Source organism: Anabrus simplex, chromosome 6 (genome assembly GCF_040414725.1).
Source record: "Anabrus simplex isolate iqAnaSimp1 chromosome 6, ASM4041472v1, whole genome shotgun sequence".
Lineage (NCBI taxonomy): Eukaryota > Metazoa > Arthropoda > Insecta > Orthoptera > Tettigoniidae > Anabrus > Anabrus simplex.
The window spans coordinates 304,757,799-304,784,151 of record NC_090270.1 but is presented as its reverse complement, the minus strand read 5'-3'; the positions used below and the strand labels follow the sequence as shown (position 1 = coordinate 304,784,151).

General features: G+C 37.8%; 1 protein-coding gene across 2 annotated transcripts in view; it reads right to left on the bottom strand.

The window, feature by feature from the left end:
• rngo (DNA damage inducible 1 homolog rngo) overlaps positions 1-26,353 on the bottom strand; it is a 117,180-nt gene that overhangs the window by 53,683 nt on the left and 37,144 nt on the right. For both annotated transcript variants that reach the window (XM_067150522.2, XM_067150521.2), the window contains exon 4: positions 21,190-21,422. In XM_067150522.2, the coding sequence (XP_067006623.1) occupies positions 21,190-21,422 (233 nt within the window). The remainder of the gene's footprint in view (positions 1-21,189; positions 21,423-26,353) is intronic.

Sequence of the window (26,353 nt, the reverse complement as noted above, 5' to 3'; positions counted from 1 at the left end):
ACCGCGCGAGCAATGTCACTTCTCGGTTTGTTGTATAGATTTTCTGACATCACCGATATCCGCGCCCTCCGAGGCTACTATGTATCTTGCATCCTACCGATTATTGAATTCGCGTCTCCCATTTGGTCTACCTCTTCACCCACTAATCTGAATCATATTGACCGCGTGCAGTCATTCTTCTGTGCCATTGTTAGAGCCAGAGTATCTGATTGTCGAAACTTGAGCAGTAATCAGATACTAGACAAGTTAAACCTTCGCCCGTTATCTAGTCGCAGGAATGTAGCCGACCTTAGATTCCTACGCTGTTAACGGTTTATTTCCTTCTCTTGAACCTGCATCCTTCTTTTCCTTACATGCTCCAACTCGCAAAACCAGGATTACTCCGCCTCTTCATATTCCGTATTCCCGCCTCTCTCTCGTTCAAAGAAGTTTATTTATCCGCATACCAACCCTCCTTAACTCTTTTATCTTCTGACAGGAACTTGGACGTTTTTTCTTCGTATGCCTCCTTTAATCGATTCTTCCTTAACTTAACCTAGTTCATTTTCTTCATATTCCTTTTTTCTCTTCTCATTGCTGTCCTCTCTTTCGTACATAATATAATATTTATTTATATTTTACTGTGCTATACAATTACTTAAGTGTTATATCTGTATTTATCTTACTGTGCCTAGCTATAAGTTCTTCTCTTCGTTTTACGTTCAACAATTTTTCTCGTTGTTTCTTTAGCCTTTATTTTTTGTTTTTATATGTTGTGTCTCTAATTTTGTTAGTTTTTAATTTTTTCCTCTATTTTTATCGTTAGATGTTTTTTCGTCATTATTCTTCCACTTTTCTTTATGCTTGCCTTGTTAAATAAATAAATCAATAAATCAATAAATAAATAAATAAATAAATAAATAAATAAATAAATAAATAAATAAATGAATGAATGAATGAATGCTAGTGGTCTGTATGTTGTCTATGTTGTTCTTCAGTATACTGTACATATTAGCAGGGACCTGAAAAAAATCGCATTTGCAATAAATGCAAATTTTTAAATCTTGTATTGAATCCAAGCATATGGTAATTTCTATGTGGGATAAAATCATTTTTATGCATAAATAGAAGTTCGACAAAATGCAAATTGTGACCTAAAATGCAAAATTAGTATGAATATACGATTTTGGTGCGAATTCCGCAAAAATGGCGAAAACAACATATTTCGGCAAAATCGTCAGAAATACTCAAAATATGATGCATAAATCTTTTGACCGTTCCGATCGGTGAAGAAGAGTAGCCGACTGATTGCTGCTTGATGACTTTAATCGATATTTACAATGGGAATAGCAAGGTGAAGAAGATCTGCATCAATTATTATTGAAATGTAAATCGAGTGTCACAGAAATAACGAGATAAAAGCAGTGTTGTTTTCCTGTTGTTCAAAATTGAAACTAGTGAAGAGTAGAAAGTCAAGCAATCGTTTAGGTTATGGGGTGCACGACAAAAACTGTGCATGAAAGGGCTCAGAAATATCCAAAGGATGGTTTATATGCCACAGATTCAGCGACAGTGTTCTGCAACTGTTGTAATAGCCGAGTTGGTTGGGGAAAAAAAAGATAGCATTGTGAAATATGTTAAATCTGAAAAACATGTGGGTAAGCAATGCGATAACGAAAGTTCAACCTCTGCTGCTAGTACGTCTCAAAGAAAGCAATCTTCTGTGCTTACACAGTTAGATAGTTGTAACGACTAAAAATTTCCAGAGATAACTTCTTGAAACGCACAGTTCAAGTATTTGCCAAAGCAAATATACCTCTGGAAAAGCTGGAAAGCAAAGAGCTAAGAGCCTGGATTACTGAGTTTTCAAAATGAAGAGCTGTGCATGAAAGGGTGAGAACTCTACGTGAAGTATATTTAACGGATAAGTTTCGATTTCATTGATCGGGTACGGTTTAGGTATTACAACATCGAAACTACGCGCAAAATTGAAGGATACCGAATGTGAGTGCGATTTCCATATCAAACTATCTTACCCGTACCCAACGGATCCTGTAATTTTAAATTATTTTGTTATAATTTGAGGTCTTTCTTCCTTTCTAGAAGTTGCATCTGACTACCAGAAAAGAACAGCAGAGGCTCTAGTGGGGATGAACATCAGCATACTCTGTGATGAAACTACAGATGGAATGGGCCGTTGTGTTTCTATCATCATATTCCAAGTCCCAGCTGGATCGAAAAGAGAGCTACACATTGTTCCTGTGAACTATCATGATGCAGGAAATGCTACAAACTGCTCTCGTGCTGTTTTAGAAGCTCTGTGCAGTTATAGTGTACCATATGACACAGTTAAAGTGTTTGTTAGTGACAGTGCCCTGTACATGACCCGGTGTTATGAAACATTAAGTGTGGTCATAGAGGATCATTTATTGCATGTACAGTGCTGGGCACATAAGATCAGCTTGGTTGACAACAGTTGGGTCGCAGTGATGACAGATTTAAATCATGTGGTTGTGATGGTGAAGTCTGCATTTTTGAACATAAGAAAGTGAAAATATAATTATTTACAATTCTTAACATCAAAGTATGGTGCTTCAAAGGAAGCAAAGCTTTATCCTGCACCTGTCATAACCCGATGGAATAGCTGGTTTCAGGCTGTCTTCTATTTGAGTGCTTACTTTACTGATGTTGTTGCATTTTTCAAGATGTCTGACATGAAAGACATCAACAATTCTGGTACTAAATATCTAACTGATCTGAGTGATCGAGAAGCGAAAAGGCTTCACTCCCACATGGTTTTTGTCACAGATCATGCAGCTGGATTGGTTGACCTCCTTACTGAACTTGAAGGGCCTCTGTATCCTACCTCTCCTCTCCTTTACCCCAAACTGCATAATCTTGACGTCAGTTTTACCTTAATTTGTGAGGGGAATTTTTCTGCGGCAACTAATGATGCTTAAGCTCACTCCTCTACAGCATGCTGCATGTAAAGACACATTTGTCAAAGCTGCTCATTCTTCACAGTGCAAGCTAGCCACACTGAAAGCTAAAGACCCCAACCATAAGCATTTTGTGTCAATTTCTCAATCTTTGTATCCAAAAAGTATAATTTTGAATAACACTGATAAATTAGATGAGCTTGAGAAATTGTTTGGAGTAACAGATCTCTCACGAAACGTTCTCTCGAACATGCAATTCAAATCCGGATGAAAGAAAGTGAAAAATGTGATGTTATGCTTGCATTAACTGCAGTTCAGACAGAGTTCAGCATATTTGCTAAATACTGTATTGAGTTGTTGTGGACCCCAACGAACAATGTAGATAGCGAGCGCGTGTTGTCTCATTACAACACAGTGGTTACAGACAAACAGTGCAATGCCGAAGTACTGACAATGCTTTCGTTTGAACAATGAATTCATATTGTGTGTGAACCAAGGACAATAATTGCACTTCATAAACTTGGAATCGTTAAAATTAATAATACCATGCGATTATTTTAACTTTGTAAATAGATGCTAATTTAGGAAAGAATAGATGCTGATTTTGAAACAAATAGATGCTAATTTTTCAGGTCCCTACGTATTAGGAATTAAAATTAGAAAGAAGATTTCCACTATGGACCCACAAATGTGAGGCAAAAGCTCAAAATTAGTAATGGATAAGGTTCCTTGCTGTTGGCTATACTACAGAATCACATTGAATGCTGTCCATCAAGTTTACACCGGGGTAACTCTGACACTACTGTTGATCAACTAAGGTTGAAAGAAGAGCCCTGCCTTCCAATACTTAATGTTTCCATACTTAGTTCATGAAAATAAACACATAATGCAGTTTAAAGTCTAACTACTTAGTTAAAAGGTCCGTACATGTTTCGTTCCTAAAATATGGAACATTTTCAGCTAAAAATGCAAATGCGAAAATTGAGAAATATAATTAAAACACTGATAGTAAGAATGAGGGTGAAAATGTTTTTATGTTATGCTAAAACACACAAAATGTCATTGTTCATGTTCATAAGAAAATCTACATCCATGAGTAAGAAGTGTTTGTACAAAGTGGTCTTATTTCTTCAAAAAGTAAACTGAAACTAATCCTGTTCTTACTTTATATAAATGTTACATAACATGAAACTGACATTAGTGGTCATAAGATTTTCTTATGAACATGAACAATGATATATTTCATGTGTTTTAGCATAACAAAGAAACATTTCCAACCTCATTCTTACCATCAGTGTTTTAATTGTGTGGGTCAATTTTTGCATTTGCATTTTTAGTTGAAGAAGTTCCATATCATAGGAACGAAACATGTACTAACCTTTTAACTAAATACAGTAGAACCTCAATAATTCAAAATCAGTTAAGTCAAAATCCGGCCTAATTTTCGAAGAAGCTCTCGTCCCCGAAAACATGAGATACGGTTTTGCATGTTATTTAAATTGTTTAATTCGAAATATGGATAATTCGTAATTCGAAATACAATATCGGCCCCATTACCAAAATTCAGACTTTTTAATTCGAAACTGCCTTTACATTTACATTTTAAACAATAGTATGTTAGAGTAATTTAACCCTTTAACGCCAAAATTACTTTTTCGTCCGTTTTCTTTGAAATTCGTCTAAATCACTTCATGTCCATAGTATAACATAACTACAAATTATTAAGCTCATACTTTTCACGGTTTCGTCGTTAGGTGGCGTGTTCATATGATCATGCTAGGCGGATGTGTTAGCATTTCATTCTGTATAGCATTTCTTTGGTATTTATAGATTTTATGTATTGATATTGATAAATTATGAACAAAATACTCTAAAATAAACTAAAGATGATAATTTACGAAGAATATACATTAATTACAATATGTACATACATAAATAAAGCAATAAAAGTCTCAAGATATTCGTAATATATTACATTCAAGTTATCTAATTCACAGAAATTACCGAATAGGAACAAATATAAGAACTGTATGTTTCACACTGTATGAAATAGGACAAAGCATGGAACACAGAGTCCAACATTACATTTTGTGCACTCGGTGCGAACATTACTGGAGCATTCCTTTCCAGCACAGCGTCGTCGATTGCAGGGCGCTACGAGGTGCCCAATCCCGTCAAGTCGTACATCGTCAGTGACACTACTCTGCTGGATACTGTATCTCGAGGTGATAGGGCGCCCTCTTTTTACTGGCGTTATTTTGAACTTATGTAGATATGTTTGCACAATGTGGCGACGGAATTCTAGATGTGACAAATCACATCCAGACCTCCTTAGCGGTAACCATGAATATTGTGAATGGATACGTCCAGGAGCCATGTGAATAGCGACCACCACCATTTCTTTCCACGTATGCCTACTCTGTAGTATGACACATTCTGGTCCATCCTATCTGTTCCTACTGAAACGGGATCATCGTCTGTGCCTCCTATACGATCGTTGCCAGCGAGTACAATTTTTGCCTTACTTGAAAGCTGGCGACCTGTGAGGTTATCAAGCAAACCACCAACATCTTCATCTCCTGAATCTTCGTCGGAGTGAATATTAGCTTCCAGAGGTTCAATAAAAATGCTGTTAACCTCTCCAAATGGTTCGTCCGATTCAAGAATATCTAATACTTCTTGGAGCGTAATGTCCCTGTAAAAAGGGAAACAAAGTTTTGTAGCTGCATATTTGTTAACAAGTCGCAATTTATTTAAATGTAGAATAGATGACCGTAAATTGAATAAAGTTGTTCAATGAAAATTGATGTATAACAGTAATAGTAATGGGTAGCATAACGTCCACCATCAAATACACGCACAGGGTGAACAGCTAACACAAGCGCCTAACGTGATCATACGATCACGCAATGTTTTAAGTGTCTACGGGAGTAATATTTACTGTTAAATGTAAATTAACTGCATCATAATGTGAACATAGATCACTCCCAAACTTGTTAAGCATATGAGTTGTGTAATCTAAACATAAATATATGTGAAATATCAAACTTACTTGAAGCGCGCCATGATGATTCAGCTGCTGTGACAATGACACGAAACGAAAGTGCGCTGAAATAATGAGTTGATATGTATCACGTAACAATATGCTCGCACACAGTTGCCACATGCTTCTTGAATTGATCTACACATTCAGCAATCAATTCCAGCGCTATACAAAGCACTGAGAACAATCTAAATGAAGGAATGCAGGCCGTGATCATATGGACACGCACGGCGTTAACGGGTTAAATTCAAAATTTATCCGCGTCATGGTAGAACGCGCGTTCCGGAACGTGGAGGGGTAGCTTTCCGCACTTACACTCAATTTGGTGTGCCTACAGTGTGCTTCATGATTGCAAAATTGAATGAAGTCGGAATTCTTTTGTATTCAACCATTTAAAGAACGCCGTAATATCACGCAGCAGGCAGTGTGCGGAAAAACAGAATCCGCGAACACTGGCGATGCCGACAGTTGATGAAAAAAGCATGGCTCATATAATCAATTCGTAGGCACCGAACAATATTGTCATTACAAGTTGTTTTTTGCACCACATTATGATGTAAATATCGTATAGTGTGCTAATTTTGCTTCCGTCATGTCTCTCCTTTGTTTTTTTTTTCATTTGTTTCTTCATTACGTTTTTGGGCATTTTTTAGCTTGTTTTATGTAAATTATTTCAACCCCTCCCCCTTTTTTTCACTGAAGATGGCTCAAACAAGCTGAAACATGTTTGAATTTGATTACTCCATCTAATGATGGAATTATTTGATGTATTGAATTAGGAGGATACACTCAATTTTTTACCTTTGTTAAGTGAAAAATAGTCATTGCCGATGAAAATGCATTGCTTTTTTTTTTAATGCCGAGCCCAAACGGTCTTATGGTTTTAAAGTAGAAAGTGCCAGCTGGGGGAATCGTACAAGGGTGGGGTTCATTGTACTGTGTGGCAATGCACACGGAAGCGAGAAACATTATCCCCCCCATCATGATAAGCCACAATGTTTTAATGGCGTCGGGCACTTTCGGTACAAGTATGAGGCATCGAAAAATGCAAACACTACAGTCATCCAAAAAATAATGCATTTGCACAGGGGAACCAGCATAATTTATCCTCGTCTTTGAATTGTGTGATTTTTTTCCTTTCGTTGCGTGAGGTTATGTTTGTCAGTGATTTATCCAAATGCATTATTTGAACATTGTAAATGCACCTTGTTGGATACATTTCGGAAATAGTTTTTTCCATGGCATTTGAAAGGTTTAAACTGCAAATCGAGGTGATTGCATGCATTAATGGGTCTTAGAATAATTTGTGATGCGGCAAGTGTTTACATTACTGAAGTGCGAGAGAAGTGCATCTAATGTTAAAAACTTCATGGCATGGCGGGAAATCGTACAAGGATAGAGCCATAGGAAAGTTTGATTAACTACGATGTTTTAAGGGCATCGGATACAAGTACAAGGCATCTAAGATGCATACAGTACAGTAATCCAATGAATAAAGCACTTGCACAGGGGAGCCAGCATAGATTTCCCCTCATCTTTGAATCTATATTATTTTTCTTTCGTTGCATGAAGTTATGTTTGTCAGTGAGTTATCCAAGTGCATTATTTAAATACTGTAAATGTACCTTCTTGGACACATTTTGGAAACAGTTTTTTTTTTTTTTTTCCCATGGCATTTGAAAGGTTTAAACTATGAATCAAGGTTAACTACGTGCAGTAACGGGCCTTAGAATATTATGTAATGCGGCAATTACGAATTGGCGGTTAATTCGAAATCACGTAATTTGAAGTCCGATTTTTGAGTCCCAATGACTTCGAATTAATGAGGTTTTACTGTAGTTAGACTTTAAGCTGGATTATTAATGTATTTTCATGAACTAACTATAAAAACATTAAGTACCAGAATGTGGAATTCTTCTTTTAACCTTAGTTGAGTTAACCTTTTGAATTTCATTACCCTTAGTGTATGCTACCTGCTCCACTCCAAATTAATGTCTGCACTATGAACAGCTGCAGGAAGTGAACATGAAATATAATTATGTTACATGTTATATTCTTGCAGTTAGAACACAAAATACATTAATCCTTTTAGTTTTTCATTGTGTGGTATTTCTCAACACAGTTTTCTGGGTGGAGACCGGATTTTCTTGAATACGTTTTGCAGTTGTAAACTGTTTCCTTTCTACCACCTTACTTGCTCCTGTTTTAACAGACAGCGGTCTTTATGTTGTTTTCCAGATAGGTTCTTGATGATGACGATGTGCAGTTTACGACTGAAATGTTCTTCAACATCAGAAGTGGATAGATGGTCTTCCTCGTTACATACTTCTCCAACCAGCCCATTGTTCACCTGTTTCTGCAAGGTTTTGTGCGATGGAATGTCCATGCGATTCACGATGCAATAATCTTTATAGAGCAAAAATCTGCCGAATACTGCCACTTATAATAGCCAGAAGGACAATTTTTGCCATCATTTCAAGCTTTTCATTATAAAAGCATAGCTTGATGTGTAGTGGTCCGAGCAATCAATGCCTTCCAACTTTGATGGGTAGCCAATAATTACGTTAGATTTCTCTAACTGTTCAACACAGTTCACTTTTTTCTGTCAACAACTGAGGCTGAATTGTTTCCAGATGATGAAAACATCAATACTGTCCACTAACTGTTCTAAAATACCATTTCCGTGAGCGAAGATGAAGCAGAGCCCTGTTTACATTCAATCTATACCATCAGTATACTGTCATAAACGTTTGAGAATAAGAGAAGTTACAAAGTCATTACAATGCCCATAAACTATAATAAACAGGGAAAGGTGTTCTTTCGGAGACTGCTCGATAGATCTATAATACTGGAACACAGCACAGTCATCAAAGGAGTGCTGAAAGTACAAGCTATTGTCATGTCGATTATGACTCAACATCGGAGCGCAAGTCTAATATTTTAAAAACAAGCCTCACGGAATCAAAACGATAATATTTATAAGTTGTAACTATTGTTGATCTTGTTGCCATGCATTATAGGTCTGACAGTAAATTCAATTTTATTGAAAAGGTGATTGGTGCCCCTTTAAAATATCAATTGATGTACTTTATGTCTACATTGTTGTCTTACTATATGTTTCAGTTGCCATCAACTGAGCAAGAATGGGAAGCAGTAGCAGCACAATTTGAACAGAAATAGAATTTCAGCCATGCTCTTGGAGCCGTGGGCAGCAAGCAAGTTGCCATTCAAAAGCCAATGGACAGTGGATCACTATACTATAATTATAAGAAGTTTTCAGCATTATTCTGTTTGCAACTGTCAATGCCAATCACGAGTTTATGTATGTTCACGTTGGTACCAATGAATTTATTTCTGATGCTACCGTTCTCCAAAACAGTAGGCTTTATCGTAAATTGATGAATAGTGATCTCTGTTTACCTGATCTGTCACCCCAGCCAGGCACTAATTTCTGTGTTCTGTTTGTCTTCCTTGGTGACAATGTTTTTGGACTCCACACTAATTTTATCCATTAAACAAAATTTCCCACGAAGAACGTAATTTTAATTACAGGCTCTCTAGAGCCAGAAGGATGTTTGTCTTCACTTCCCTGTTACTCCCTTTTTCTGTAAAGACTGCCAGTGTCTTAATAATAATGTTACTTGCTTTATGTCCCATTAACTACCTTTTAGGTTTCTGGAGATGCCGAAGGGCAGGAATTTTGTCTCGCAGGAGTTCTTTTACGTGACAGTAAATCTACTGAAACAAGGCTGGCATATGTGAGTATCTTCAAATACCAACAGACTGATCCACGACTGAACCTGACAAATTACGCTCAGAAGGCCAGAGCCCTACCATCTGAGCTACTCAACCCGGCTGCCAACATACTAATTCTAACGTGAGTTCTAATTCAAGTTCGTACCTTTCCATATACAACTTTATTCATCACTTTTTTATTCTTTGCCAGTACTTATTGTATAATAATCATACTGAATTTACATCCCATTAACTGCTTTCACAGTTTCCAGAGACAACAAAGTGGTGGAATTTCGTTTCCTATGAATTCTTTTACATACTAGCAAATCGACCGGTATGAATGTCACGTATTTCATAACCCTCTAAATACTGTACAACCAGAGTCTACTGTCTGAGATATGCAGCTCAGCTATAAGAGAAGTGGTAGGACAACCCTTAGAGGGCTCTTTATTCTTCTTTTCCTGCCGCTTTTCCCAACACCTGTGGGGTCGCAGGTGCGAACTGCGTCGCACATGTGGATTTGGTCCTGTTTTACGGCCGGATGCCCTTCCTGACACCAACCCTATATGGAGTGAATGTAATCGCTATTGTGTATTTTTGTGGTGGTTGGTAGTGTGGTATGTTGTCTGAATATGATGAGGAGAATGTTGGGACGGACATATACACCCAGTCCCCGTGTCAGAAATATTAATCAGAAGCGATTAAAATACCCGGCCCGGCCAGGAATCGAACCTGGGACCCTCTGAACCGAAGGCCAGTTATATGTTATGCACTTCTTGCCGCCACAAGCTCCCCTCCTATGCAGTCTGCTGAGAGCTTTATCAGCATAAGGTTCAGTTTAGTAGAGTGTTCACGTGTTTAGTGCTCAGTGTGTTGTTCCAATGCCATTTTCATTACGTGAGCGTGTGTATATACACAATACCTTCATAAAGCACAGGAAATCTTGTGCGAGAACACGCGCTGGCCACATTATGGAAAAGTGCTTGGTGAGAGACAGGCCCGCAGCACAGGCGACCGGGGGAGTGAGAATCCCCCAATAGATAAAATAATGTCTCTATAGAACATGTCTTCGGAATTTTATCATCCAGATTTTAAGTGTTAGGGCCACCTATTTCAGCAAATATTAACACAGTGAACATTGTTGTCCTATCATGTTGTGCTTTGCATAATTTCATATCCAGTCAAAATAAAAATTACAACACTCCATCTGTTACTGTTCAAGAAGATACTGACAACCAGCAGTTTTGTCCTGGAGAAAGGTGAGAAAGAAATGCATTTGTACAATTAGGGCAATCACAAATGAGGCAAGGATATGCAGGTGGAAAAAGAATTCAAAACATATTTACAAATTATTTAAACAATGAGAACATATGACGAGAATTCTTTGAATGATTGTACTCACAATGTATTTATGTTTGAGATTGTCATCTTCCATAGTCTCCATACAGTGTTTGGCATACACTTTCTCATCCAAGAAGGTCATATTTTCAAAATATCACAACCATGGTGTGTAAAGTTGACCAGTACTTGCTCCTGTGCTTTACCTTACTTTTACCTGCAAACGTAATTATTATAAGATATATGAAATTAGAAAACTGTAAAAATTTAAAACTGTACAAAAATGTAGATTGTGAAAAGTACAAAAATGTAAAACTTTGTAAAATAGAATTTTGAAAATGATATGTTTGTATCCAATAAACTTACTTTGCTCAGTTCCCTTTGATATGCGTTTCATAGATTTTCAATCTTTTTCTTCACTATTTCAAATGTTGCACTGGACTTTAGATGTCTAACAGAGAACTGTAAGCTTCATTTTGCAGTTCTCTGTCGCAGCAGGTTTCGATTTTGACATCCCACAAACATTGAAACTCTCGGAAGCCGCCTGAGGGCAACAACTACGCACATTATATGACCAGACCGGAAAAGGGTCGGACAGTCTGATGGTCGGGAGGTTCCAGCGACAGACAGCTGGGTCTGTCCAGACAAAATTGGTCTGGCAACATGCCTACACATTCTCAGATCATTCCACCGACCTACAGACTGTGTGCTGGTCTGGTCTGACAGTGTGTACCGTGCTTATCTCGCTGATTACAAATACCAGGGGAAGGTAAGCAAACCGCATGAGTATTCTGATCAGTGGGATGCCTGCCCCAACAGCAAATTTATATTTTATTCAGTACATGTAGCATCCTGATCTACTGTATCATATGATACATTCGGTTGTTAATCTTTTTCCCTGTAACAGTGCGCGCTCTTGATGGAACGCAGGTGCATCGTATGGAGCAAAGAATGGGCTGCAAGATGTGAATTGTTTGAAGTTGTTTTGTTGAACGTGAAGGTGGCAGGAGGTCGCTAACTACAGTCAAGGAAAAGGTGTTTGTCATGGTGTGCAAAATAAAAGAGGTATTTAGTCATTGTAGAATTCATTTTCATTCCTATTATGCTTACCACAACTGAAAATGGGCATATTTTTGTGTTAAATTATTCACACCGTCATATGTGATCAGAGGAATTTGAAATTCAGGACCGTTTCCAATGTATCATACATGATGCATCCGATAGCTATCAATAAAAATCATCAATGGAGAAATGGATAGGTTCAATTATTTTCTAGTAAAGATCAATACTAAGGGCATATTTAGTGTCAAAGTGTTATGAAAATGATTTCCCATATTATGTAAAAGGTTTCTCTATTAAAAGTATTTGGTATGGTAATTTTCAACATAAACAGACTTTCCTTTGAAATTATATTCCAATTTCTTGCTGCAGGATTGAAAGATAGTGAGATACTGAAAGCTTATAGAGCAAACTGACCCCAATTCTTCAGACGCAGTGCAAGGTCCAGATGACGATGGTGCTGATGATGAGCTCTTCGACTGTTCACCAAGTGCAGTGAATGATGATAAAGCTAGTTCCCCTTCGGATTTGGAGGATGAGACTGAAATTCCTGTAGGAAGTATTCATGACAGATGTTCAGGCTGGTTGCATAAAATTGCGTAAGTTATATTTCCAGCCCATTATTCAAATTACTCCCGTACCATTTCCACTTATCCAAATGATAAGTCCTCAGGCACAATCAGATTACCCCCCCCCCCCCCCAACAAAACTTCCTAAAAAGCAGTTCACAATATTTCACCAAATATGTCCAGCCATCACTGTCTGAAGCTATGCCTGAGTACATGAATATCAGGCAGGTACCAGTAGCTGGAAAATCATGGGGGTGTACTGGAGAGGAAATCTGCAAGTATTAGGGTTCTGCAACTGTAGCATCCTAGTTGGACTTTCCACAGACAAGGATGTGCTGGGAGCAAAGGACTCGATACCCCTTAATTGCAGATAATATCTCAAGGGACAGATTTTACTTAATTAGAAATGTGTTGAAAATAGCTGATGACAATGCAGTGTCTAACGAAACTAAACAGCAGAACAGCTTTTGGAAAGTTCAGCCACTCCCAGACTCAATTAGAGAGGGATGTCTAGAAAATACTCGGCCTAAACAAGTGTCCATTGATGAACAAGTTATACCCTTTCATGGCCAACTGAATATGCGGCAGTACATCCAGTGCAAGCCCAATCCTATTGGATTGAAAAAAAAAACCCTCCCTGACAAAATTGACTTTCGTGGTAGGGTACTGCTAAAACTCTGTGATTCATTCCCTCCTGGCTCACCAGTTTTTATAGACAGTTAATTTACATCACTGGTGCTTCATGAAAGCCTCCTTAGCCACAGATCCATACTGGATGCTGGGGCCACAATGGTCACCCACCTACCTAAAGGTGTCCAGTTCAAATGGGAACTAGACATGAGAAAGGAAAGAAGAGACACCTTTGATCAAGTTGTCAGGAGGAATGAAAAGTTAGCTGTGCCCAAGTAGTTTTACAACAAACCTGTTTACGTGGCCTAATCTGAGTATGGAGCTGAGCCAGCGGATGAATGAAAACACTGGTCAAAAAACGAAGCACATTACATACAAGTCCCATGACACCATGATGCGAAACACTACAATCAGAACATGGGGAGTTGACTTGCTGGACAGAGTAGAGGGAAAATATGCCATTAGAAGCCGAACAAACGATGCAAGTGATCCACCATTTCATGGATTTTGCCCTGTCAGCAGCATGAATAGAATACAGACAAAATGCTGTGCAAAGTGATTTTGCAAGGGAAGAAATTCTTACCTACTTTGATTTCCAACTGGACATTGAAGAAAAGCTAATTAACTAATACAAGGAGAGTTTAGTGGATGAAGACAAGGATGAAGACAGTGATGATGATGCCAGTAATCATGGGAAACGTAAACAGCCAAGAACACTCCAATCCTTACCTTCACCAGGCAACAGGTTTGAAAACGCTCTGCATATCCAGGAAATGATGAGAGACCTCCTTTTCAATGGAATATATCAAATAAATAATATTACATCAGTCTTGGGACTAATTTCAGCTACTTAGTGGCCATTTTCAGACAAATAAAAATGAAACAGATCATGTGATGACTAAAACATACGTATACAAGACTAAGACAATGCTCGAGGAATAATTATAACATTATTAATATTACGTACACAGTAGAAGTCCGTTATAACAAGAATTAATAATGGCGAAAAAATGTACTTGCTATAGCGGATTGTTGTTATAACAGATTTTTTGTAAAAGTTGAGGGGAAAACCCACACACATTACAAGAGATATGGAACAGCAATCTGTTGTTCAAAATTAGCATTTTTGCAGATTTCCATACTACGGCTTACTCGTAAGTTATCTTTCTAATTCCGAGACAACATGAATGTGTATGTTCAATTTCATTCTGAAAAATTCAAGTAGTATCACTCCAGTGGCTTCTGTGAAACACGTTTCAGTTTTCTTATTCAAACAGTCACCTAAGCTAACTTAACCTCCTACGTATCATGAAAACAAATTTCAAGCACTAGTAGAGTAAAGATAACCTTTTCGCTATAAATTACTCGGGAATAACCTTTCTGAAATTTAACCAGATGCGAGAAAATACAGTGAAATCTCATAATAAGTTTGTTCCTCATTAAGGCTTAGCACATCGTAAATTCGAAGTCCTGATTCACGTCATATGTTTAAATATATTTAATACAACATAAATAATTTTCATTATTACAACTCAGTATAATCACATTTTTTCCAGCACTGAAATTGTTCTCTGTCATCCCTTGTGAAAGGAACGTGATTTCCAACACAGATTAGAGCCCTCGCCAAAGGAGCCATGTTGGGGAAAGTTATACGAAATGGCCTTGAATTCTGGAAATCTAGAGAGTAAATTATAGCTTTGGGAAGCAAGCCATTAGCCTCAGGAAAGTTCAGTTTTGCTTTCCGGTTTTTATTGATATTGCTGAATAACCCAGTAAGCCTGTTTTTGTCTGTATTTTGCATTCCATTCTGAAGTTAGAAATTTATTCTGTGTTGAGCGACACAGTGAAGGGAGCAATTATTTATCATGCGATAGGCTACGTAAGGATTACGAACATAACTGTGTGAAGTTGACTAGTGTGGTGTATATATGTCTTGTGGTAGCCCCGTTAAGATACTGAAAAAGTTGTGAAATGGCCTACTAATGAAAACAAAATCAAGGAAGTGGACAGGCATCCACATCTTTCAACTGTGGCGCGTATATTGAAACTTGCACCTTTGATTTTCGACTCGAGTCGATCGAAGTGTTGTCGCATTCAAGATGAGGGTCAAAGTCATTTCTTTCGCACATGGGAGAGTTTAACCTCCAAATTCATGGTCAATGTCAAGCTGACATTTGTTTTAAAAAGTGTGTGATCTGCAATAATGCGCTGATACTTTTATGGGGTCCCACTGCAAACGTTTTTATGTGTGTTGTCAGATGTTTTGCACACCTTTTAATACACTATTTTTATTTAATAAGCCCCAGTGGAAAGAGTTTTAATAATTGTTCTCTCGTCTTTTATTACTCTCATCGCATCTTTAGAATTGGTAGATAGCCTATATCTTTTGCTGTACCCATGCATACACGACGTAAAATGCATGAAATTGAAATAATAGATAAGGTAGTTCACCCTATTCAATACAAATAAATAGGGAATGTAGTGTTACATTCCTATTTAATTGTAAGTGGAAGCGGTACCGGTTTCGACCCCAATCCGGGTCATCATCAGCTGAATAAAATGCAAAAAACAATTCATAGGTAAGAAAGAAATTAAATATCAAGTCCCCACAAAAACAGTTGAAGAGGCAAGATTGCACCTTGCTTCTTTTAAGTGACTTACCTTTACTTCTTCTGAATTTTACAGTGCCTATCCCCGTTGTTTTATTTTGCCTCTTCAACTGTTTTTGTGGGGACTTGATCTTTAATTTCTTTCTTACCTATGCATTGTTTTTTGCGTTTTATTCGGCTGATGATGACCCGGATTGGGGTCGAAACCGGTACCGCATCCACTTATAATTAAATAGGAATGTAACACTACATTTCATATTTATTTGTATTGAATACGTTGAACTACCTTATTTATTATTTCAATTTCATTGTGATACATTTCAATACAGAACTTTATGAAATTTTTATCTTTAAATGCATGCATGTTGGAAAAAACCGTATCAAGTGTTTACATATTTGTGCTGGATAGTTTTCATTCGTGCATTCAATAGTACTTTTTCTCACTTAACACATTATCTTTCCTTGTCCCCTGCAGAAATGCCTAATGAGGTTTTACTGAATAAACTAACTTCCGAAATCAGTCATCCACTCTGTGCTGCATTTTGAGGTGTATCGCATTCTTGCTTAAATTCAGTACATAGTTTTAAAATTAAGCGATTGTTTACTTCAGCCTTTATTTCTAACAAGTTAACGAGGTAGTGCTACCGGCCACGTTATTTACGCATTTATTACGGAAATGTTCTCTTTAATTTCGAATTGTGCTTATACAACACCAGTCAATGAGTATTACTAACCGACTCCGATATTGCCTTCGAGCTCCAATGTCGACTAGAGTGTTTGCTAGTGCACATAGCGAAAAATGTATACTGAAGATGATCGATCACATTCAATATAATCCCTAGAATGCATCAATATTGATAATGGAAAAATTTTTGCATGCTTAATTGCTCGTAACAACGGATGCATCAGTGATAGGGTTCTCACTGTAACCGAAGGATAATACACAATTTAATGTAGCAATTTTCAAGGGCCAGAAAAAAGTTGTCGTTATAACGGAGTTCTCTCTATATGCCATACTCGCCATAGCAGACTTCTACTATATGTTAATGTTATAATTATTCCTGCAACATTGTTTTTGTCTTGTATCCATATGTTTTAGTTATCACATGATCTGTTTAATTTTTATTTGGCTGAGGATGGCCACTAAGTGGCTGAAACTAGTCCCACGACTGATGTATTTTTACTTGATACAGTTGAACCTCGGTAATTTGAAATCGGTTCATTCAAAATCCCGCCTAATTCAAAGCAGCTCTCGTTCTCGGAAACATGAGGTACGGTTTTGCATGTTATTTAAACGGTTTAATTTGAATATGGATAATTCATAATTCAAAGAACAATGTCGGTCCCATTACCCAAATTCAGAATTTTTATTCAAAACTGCCTTTACATTTAAAAAATAGTATTTTACAGAGTAATTTAAATTTAAAATTTATCCGTGTCATGTTATAATGCATCTTCCAGAACGTGCTGGGGTAGCTTTCTGTACTTTCACTCACTGCGGTGTGACTACAAAGTGCTTTATTTTTGTTTAAGTTCGAGCAAAATCTTAATTCTTTTGTATTCTGCGTATTAAGGAACGCCACAATAGCACGTAACAGGCAGTGTACAGAGAAGCAGAATCCGCGAACACTGGAGATGCCGAAATTTGGCAAAAAAGTATGGCTCATAATCAATTCATACGCACCGAACAATATTGTTAATGGCGATGAAAATGCATTGTCTTTTTTAATGCCGCGCCCAAACGGACTTATGGTTTTAAAGGAGAGAAGTACCAGCCGAGAAATCGTACAAGGGTGGGGGTCATCGTACTGTGTTGCAATGCACACGGAAGCGAGCAGTAGCGAGGATTGGGAGTTAAAGTGGGGGAGGGGACCACAAACATTTATAGGCAATAAGAAGTACCTGGGTTTAAGAGCTATAGCAAGGGGTGAGGTGGGGCAGGCAGGTGACCTAAAATTGAAGAAATATAGCTACAAAATGGTAAGTTTTGTAATGATCTCTGAGCGAATTTTGATAGACATAAAGGTTGAGTCTACCAACCTTAGTGCAGTAATAACAGTATTATACAATAAAACTTTCATCAAAGGCACAATAATTACACATATATTACAATTAAATAGAATTTTGGCGTGATTATACAGTTAAAATGTCATTTGGTATTTGACTACACACTAACAAAGTAACAGACACTAGACAGAACTGCACAGACGCATTTACTGAGTGAGACTGCCAGAATGATGAATGCGCACGGCAATAGGGTGAATCATACCTGCGTCCATGACCTTGGCAATAAACATACCCCTGCTACCCTTCGTCGCAGCACATGCTACATGCTGTTGAGCTGTATGAATCGGTTAGCCGCAACAAATGACATTTTGTGAGTATTTACGCTCAATATTAGTCTAAATAATTAAAGACGTTAAAGGAAGGAATTAGCTGCCAAAACAATGGGGACCGGGCGAGTTGGCCATGCGATTAGGGGCGCACAGTTGTGAGCTTGCATCCAGGTGATAGTGGGTTCGAACACCACTGTCGGCAGCCCTGAAGATGGTTTTTCCGTGGTTGCTTGGCGTTATGGGCATTAGATTTAAAGGTTATGTTTTAGTACAAAAGAAATCACTGATGATGCAACTGTAGCAGACAATGACTGTGAGATAAATCAATGTGATGATTCGGTGGAAGATATGCCTCAAAGTGTTCAACAGAGTTTGACTCTTGTGCAGGTAACAAACATGGCATATAGTCTTCAAGATTTTCTTCTGTTACAAAGTGATGTGCCAAAATCTGTCTTAAATTCATGCAGAGCGGTTGGTGACCATACTGAATGTTCTTTTGTGTCTGGGAGTGTCCAGAAAAATATCACAAGACTTTTTCAAAAATAAAATCCAGAACATTGTGTAATAGAACAATGTAAAACTTGATACGCTGAATATTTACAGAAAACCTCTTGTAATAAAAGTAAACTCGTGTCCTCATCCCGAGGTGGTGCAGCTCTTTTCGGGCACACCTCCAATGGAGGTGAGCTGCATGTACCAGCCCTCCTGCCAGTTTTAAATTTCTGGCAGTACCGGGAATCAAACCCGGGCCCCCGAGGACGGCAGCTAATAACACTAACCGTTACACTACGAGGCGGACCTCTTGTAAATGCTGTATATCATTACTTAATGTACAAATATCCTAATTTTCCTACTATCTAATAAATAGTAAGCTTTGTCATCTGTAAATCCATGCTGAAGTAATGTGGACCCTGCAATGGATGTAACACAGGCGAGTTCTTAAGAACCAAGCGAGGTGACTGTGCGGTTAGAGTCGCGCAGCTGTGAGCTTGCATTCAGAAGATAGTGAGATAGTGGGTTCGAACTCCACTGTCGGCAGCCCTGAAGATGGTTTACTGCGGTTTCCCATTTTTACACCAGGCAAATGTTTAGGACTGTACCTTAATTAAGGCTAAGGCCACTTCCTTTTCACTCTTAGCCCTTTCCTATCTTATCGTCGCCATAAGACCTATCTGTGATGGTACAACGTTTAAAAAACTTAAAAAGTTACTTATTTCAATATAAGAAATTAATTTCTGAGGTCCATAAAATTGTTATACTGGTAATTTACTGTATGATGTGTTTAAAGAACTATTATTATATTTAATATGTTTTTTCATCCTAGTTTTAAAGTTTCATCTTGTCGTACTAAAATGGATGGAGTTGCAGTGACCACACTGTTATTTATATACACACTTTTATTTTCCTTACTGGGAGTTTCCATTGTTTTTGATCATTTTTAGAAACAAGAACTACATTTAAACACATTGCAGAATAACCCTGTCTTTGTAGCAGAGTTCCTATTTTTCAGACACTGGACCGTTATATGGTAGAATAGTCCACTTTTTTCTTTTCTTGATCGAGTGGAGTACATTGAAATCATAGTTAATTTTTTCTGTTTTCATGTTACTAGTTTGTAAATGAGGTTCATCTTGCAGCCAGTATTCACAGCAATTTCTTTATTGGAATTGTTTATTGAAATCTAACTGATTTTGGGGTCATGCTATGGAAAGTAGCTAACCTGTATTGGAAAGAGGGACATGAATTTCAGTATATGGAATTATCAAATCTATAGAAGTGAGTTTCCTGTAGATGCTAGGTGTAGATATTTTTGAGAGTGGTCAATAGTTAAATCAAAAAGATTTAGAGTGCTAAGGAATTCATGAACATTCCACTCTCCAAAACCCTCTCTTTTGCTTTTTTTTTTTTTTTACGTTGTCGCACCAACACAGATAATTCTTATGGCGACGATGGGACAGGAAATGCCTAGGAATGGGAAGGAAGCAACCATGGCCTTAATTAAGGTACAGCCCCAGCATTTGCCTGGTGTGAAAATGGGAAACCACAGAAAACCATCTTCAGGGCTGCCAACAGTGGGATTCGAACCCACTATCTCCCGGATGCGAGCTCACAGCTGCGCGCTCCTAACCGTACGGCCAAATCGCCCAGTCCTCTCTTTTGCTGAAAACATAATCTATACCTCTCAGATGTCTTTCATAGAAAAAAAAAAAGGAATTGTGTTACCTATTTAATTGTACAAACTAAAACAATTTTCAACTGAAATGGACAATATTACAAACGATTTGACATCAACACTTGAAAAATCCAGGTGTAAGTTTTGACCGAAAATGGCAGTTGAAATGTATCAAAATGAATTGACTTTTTAAAACTGACGAAGAGTGCATAACAGAAGAAGAACTAGATGACGATCAGACCATTGCAGCTGTTATCCAAAACACACGATACTGAAAAAGAAGATGACTATCATAACTACGAAATCCCGGTTGAGTATTCCACGCTGACACCAAACAGGCTTTCGATTTAGCTCTCCTGTACACTTAACAGAATGCTTGTCAAGCTTATGGATGTATTGTGGAGATAAGGAAATAGAGGGATACGACAGCAAAATCTCGAATGTCATCTCCCAGACAAACAAGCATTACAGACTTTTTTTTCATTCTTAAGAATTTAAGGTATGCCTATTTATTATTGCATTCATTGTACTTCTAGTAGTATGCGGGGTAGTACAGAAAATACTATTGCTCCTCCGATAATATGACCTTCCTCGTATGCCCTTAGTCCTGAAGGTGACTGATTAATGAGGTTCTACTGTACTTTGGATAGGAAAAATTTGGAACTTGTTTATGATAAGCATTCATTCAACAAAAGAAATGTGATAATGGAGAAGCTATTCACAACTGTCAAGAGAATATGAACGAGAACAAATACGTTTGTAACTCATATGTAACTCACCTGATGTCTTTTGAGCATGTCCAGACCTAGCAGCATGTCCATGGGCTGTTCCTCAAGGACAGAGAATGATGTTGTCAGATAGTCACTTTCAATCTGAATCTGCACCATGTGAATGCGACCAATGATCTTCTGGACTCCCACACCCTTAGCTATTCCTGCCCAGCGAGAATCCACCAATCTCATGATATGACACCGCTCTGCACACGCAGCAGACATGATTGTTGTCTGTGCACCTGGAAAGTATTAATCAGTACTTGTTAACTGAGAGTAACCAAATTTCTAAGTTGAGGTTAAAAGTTTTGTTTTCTGGGGCTAAACTACTTTTTTTTTTTTAGGCTAAGCAAATTGCAAGAAATCATCAAACTGACAAACCGAATGATGAAAATATTAATTTATAATAATCAGGCATTACCTTCAGCTCATCAAGGAATAGTAAACAAATATTTCATATCTAGGGATAAAATTGAAAATAATATCAGTTGAAACAATTAGCAGTTATAAAGATGCACAAAACAGGAGGAGGAGAAGAATAAGAATCAGAAGAAGATGATTTCTTACATAGCCTATTCCCGTTATGAATGGTGTGTAATGTTGCTCAATATGATCAGATGGTGTGGACATTTCAGTAGACTTAGCAGACCGATATGTAACAGCACCTTCTGACATACTGTGGAAAGCAACAGGAATCCATGCATGGATGACATCGGAGATATTCCTAAAATGTTTACTAAGCTTGGATGCTAAGACGGGATCAGCAGGAAGGAAGATAGTGTTGGTGATGGATGTCCAGCTCATCCTTCAGTCACATCTTTCCTGCAGAATATCAAATTCAACCTTTGGACCTTGGCATTATTCATTCTGTGAAAGTGAAGTACAGGACGCCATAGTTCAAAGAGCTATTTCTTTCCTTGAAAGAAATGATGAAATGAAATTGAATATACTCCAACCCATGCATACGTTTGTAGCAGCAAGGCAACTAGGCACAATGGACACTATTCAAAACTGCTTTGGCCATGCAAGTTTTGGTGCCTTTTCAAAAGTTTTTAATGAAGATGACACTACTGATGACAATGGGGAAGATTGGGGGATTGTATCAAAGGACTCAAGTGTCACAACATTTGAACAATTTGTTACTTGTAATGATGATATCCTAACCTCAGCACCACAGATGGATGTTGGAGACCTTTGTGATGATGCAAAAAGACAAAGCGCTGAAGAAGAAGAAGAAGAAGAAGAAGAAGAAGAAGAAGAAGAAGGAGGAGGAGGGTCAAGAGAACCAACTTTTGGGGCAGCAACGGAGGGACTGGATATTGTCCGCTGGTACTTCTCCTCCTTCAATGTTGATGAAGACCTCATCAACAGACTCAATCAAATTGAGAGAAAATTTATTTCCATGAGACATCTGAACAAGAGGAAGCAAACTACTGTACAGATGGTCTACTTTCCACAAATCTCTTTAAAATCATGTTAGGCCTCTGTTTCTTCAATTTAAAATTGCACGTCAGTAATACCTATTTCTCTTTTCCTTGCTGCAGGTTGTGTTCCCAATGGTTCACTAAGGAATTTGTTGTCTGTTGTTTTGTAAACATTTTCTGTTATTCTTGTATTAATTTGAGTTTTTAGTATTAATATGTTCATTTATCATTTCTTAATATTATATTAGTTAAAGACCTTACTTTATTACTTCTTGTGATATAAAGCTTATTTCCCTTGAAACTCCTTTTACGGAAAACCCCTTTTTAAGGAAGAAATATCAAATCCCCCTGAGATTCGTTAAAAAAGAGTTCTACGGTAGCTGGAATCCAGCTGGAAATATCATTGCTAGTAAATACAATTTTATTAATCAGTATAGTACTGACAACCCTAAATAGCATTAGTAAGCAAGACTTTATATTTTAATGCAAATGAAAATAAAAATTCTGCATGCAGATGCATCATGGCTTTATTTCTTATTTAGCTGAAAACATGAAATTAGAATTTGGTGTCTTTCCGGTGTAATCATCTGTCTTGCTTTGTGCTGCTACAAGTGAAATGTGCCATCTTACAACCCTATCGACTGCAAAAGAACTAGGTGTTACGGGATTCAGATCTAGTCGTGGATGGCTTTTGCAATTTTATGTTCGTTATGGCTATAGTTTTCGAAGAAGAACCACCATTGCACAGAGTCTTCCAACAGATTATGAATAAAAATTGTGAATTTCCACAAATTTAAACAGAAAACAATTTCAAAATAAACGTGAAAGATATTATCGTAAAAGCGCAACCCAAAGAGTGGAAGGAGGTTTAGCAATGGCGCCCTGGAGTGTTACTAAATCTCAGAAATATGCTTGTTTTAGATAGTTTTCACGGGCCACTGCTCAAGAAGTTCATAATGTTTCAACAAGGGGTAGAACGGACTTGTTAATAATTTCAGGAGGTCTAACATCCGTTCTCAAACCACTTGATGTATGTGTTAACCGGCCTTTTAAGGCGGCAGTGAAACAACTGTACACACTTTGGATGGCAGATGAAGCCCACGAATTTACGCCTACTGGTAAAATCAAGCGCCCAGAAGTGAAGCAGATTTGTGAATGAATAAAATGTGCTTGGGATTCCATTCCATTGGTGGAGAAGGGTTTCAAGAAATGCAGGATCTCTAATTCACTGGACACAACCGAGGATGATGTGCTGTGGGAGAACGATGATGGTGATGACAAGGAGGAATGCGATTCTGTCAGTGATGACGAATTCTAAGATGTGGTGGTTTTTTTTTGCTAGTTGCTTAACGTCACACCGACACAGATAGGTCTTATGGCGATGATGGGACCGGAAAGACCTAGGAGTGGGAAGGAAGCGGCCGTGGCCATAATTAAGGTACAGCCTGGTGTGGAAATGGGAAACCATGGAAAACCATTTTCAGAGCTGCCGACAGTGGGGTTCGAACCTACTATCTCCCGAATACTTCTAAGATGATTACAGGTAAGCGATCAATGTACAGTAACTTTATTTTATATTGTGTATTTGCACGCAATTTCAAGATACACAATTACAGTACAGTTTTTCTATTGCAGGATGCTGGATGCTACTGCTACAAACGTAGTATAATATTGTGTTTACGTCTTTTTGTTGTATATGACTCCTGCACTTTGCTAATTCATGTACTGTTTATAATTTTTATTTGCCGATTCATGCACTATTTATAACTTTTATTTGCTCAATTCTTTGCCAGGCAGGCATTTATACAAGTGGATACACATGCTTCCCCTAGTGCACCGTCACTGCATTGTCCTACATACGAGGCTTGCAGTGGTGTCTCAACGGCGTACTAGCGCCAACGTCTTGGAAAGGTGCAGCATTCCAACTGATGAGCCCGCTGCTGCACTGGGATGAAACGCTGGTAATTTCACGATTGAAAAAGCCTCAAGACTTAAGAGTTTGAATGTTTTAATTTATATACTGTTTATATTTTTTATTTAAGCCTTTATAACATATTCCAATAAAGTAAGTCAACAAACCACACTTTCCAACCAGAGAAGAAAGTACTTGTAAACAAAATCAGGTGATTTTGACCGCTTCACACTTCCTTTGTCTGCCCAGTAAATAGTCCATTTCCAAATTTCGTACGATTGTAACGAGTTGTTTATGACAGTATGAAGTAAGAGGTATTGAGTGCGAAAATAATATTAGGCCTACTGTTCTAAGCTTCCCAGTGAATATCTTAAACATCCAATATCTGCTCGTGGAAATCTCAGAGAGAGAGAGAGAGAGAGAGAGAGAGAGAGAGAGAGAGAGAGAGAAGACTGTTGTGTTGAATGTGTTTTACAAGTTTATGGAAACGTATCCTGACCATATAATTGATTTTATCACAAAAATAACAGCTGAGTTCGCTGGTGTCTGTTTCAGGTGTTTGCATTACACTAAAAGAATTATCCACCCTGGGTCGTGTTACTACCCGATAAAAAGTGACCGCATGTGAGAAGTGTTTTTGTCATGGAGTTTGACAAACTGCAAGTCATTTAGAAGAGGATGCTAGTTATGCAGGAGACAACGAATCTTCAGATCTACAGGGATTTAAACCTCCTGCAAGTTCAGATTAATGACAAGCCTGTCACGTAAGTAGGCCTACTTGGTAATTTTCAAGGCAAATATATTTTATAGCAGTGATACTGTACTTTTTTTTTTTGCTATTTGTTTTACGTCGCACTGGCACAGATAGGTCTTTTGGCGACGATGTGATAGGAAAGCCCTAGGAAGTGGAAGGAAGCATCCGTGGCCTTAATTAAGGTACAGCCTCGGCATTTGCCTGGTTTGAAAATGGGAAACCACGGAAAACCATTTTCAGGGCTGCCGACAGTGGGGCTCGAACCCACTATCTCCCGATTACTTATACTGTATTTTTTTCATCTCAAGTATGTGCAGGCAAAGCAGCTAAATCCGTAAATTTACATTCATATTTACGTAAAGACCAGGTGGATCTCACAGAGTGATATGAAATTTCAACAGAAGGAATTTTAGTTCATTTCATTTTTTGTCCCTTCCGAAAATTAGAGTGCAGGAATTTTTTGCGAAAATACAGAATTATTACATAAAATCAGCTTCATGGTCCGTATCACACTTCAACAGATTCACAATTAAGTATTTATTTATTTTCCACCTAGTCGATACAATGATTGCTTAAGGCAATTTTTTAATGGTCAAAAGTGGTACATGTTTCGTATATTATCAACATCTTCAGCCACATAACAATTTCTAATCACTAGATAGCATGCCAAAAACCTGGATTCAATTCCAAACCTCTCCACAGTGTTCATATGCAGCGACGGCATATGGCATTGTTGATGGTGATTAATCCACTGAATGGGGATATAAAGCCTTGAGCAGACCCCTCGGTGCTATTTGACAGGAGTAGGCTATGTGCCAGCACAGGGTTTCACCCTCTCCCTTCCTACTATCATGTATTACGTCACTTATTTCATCCGGTATCCAGTCATATAAACTCCTTACGAGGATTTATCTCACTTCATACTCAACCCCGTAGCGATATGGAACAAGAGTTGCCAAGATGCAAAGAGCCTCAAGTCCATTATAAATATTTTTTCTCAAACAAAGGAAAACATGTTATTTCTTTATATGCAAGAGATAGGATCACAATTCTTTCAGCGTAAAATTAGGAAAAAAAAATTAT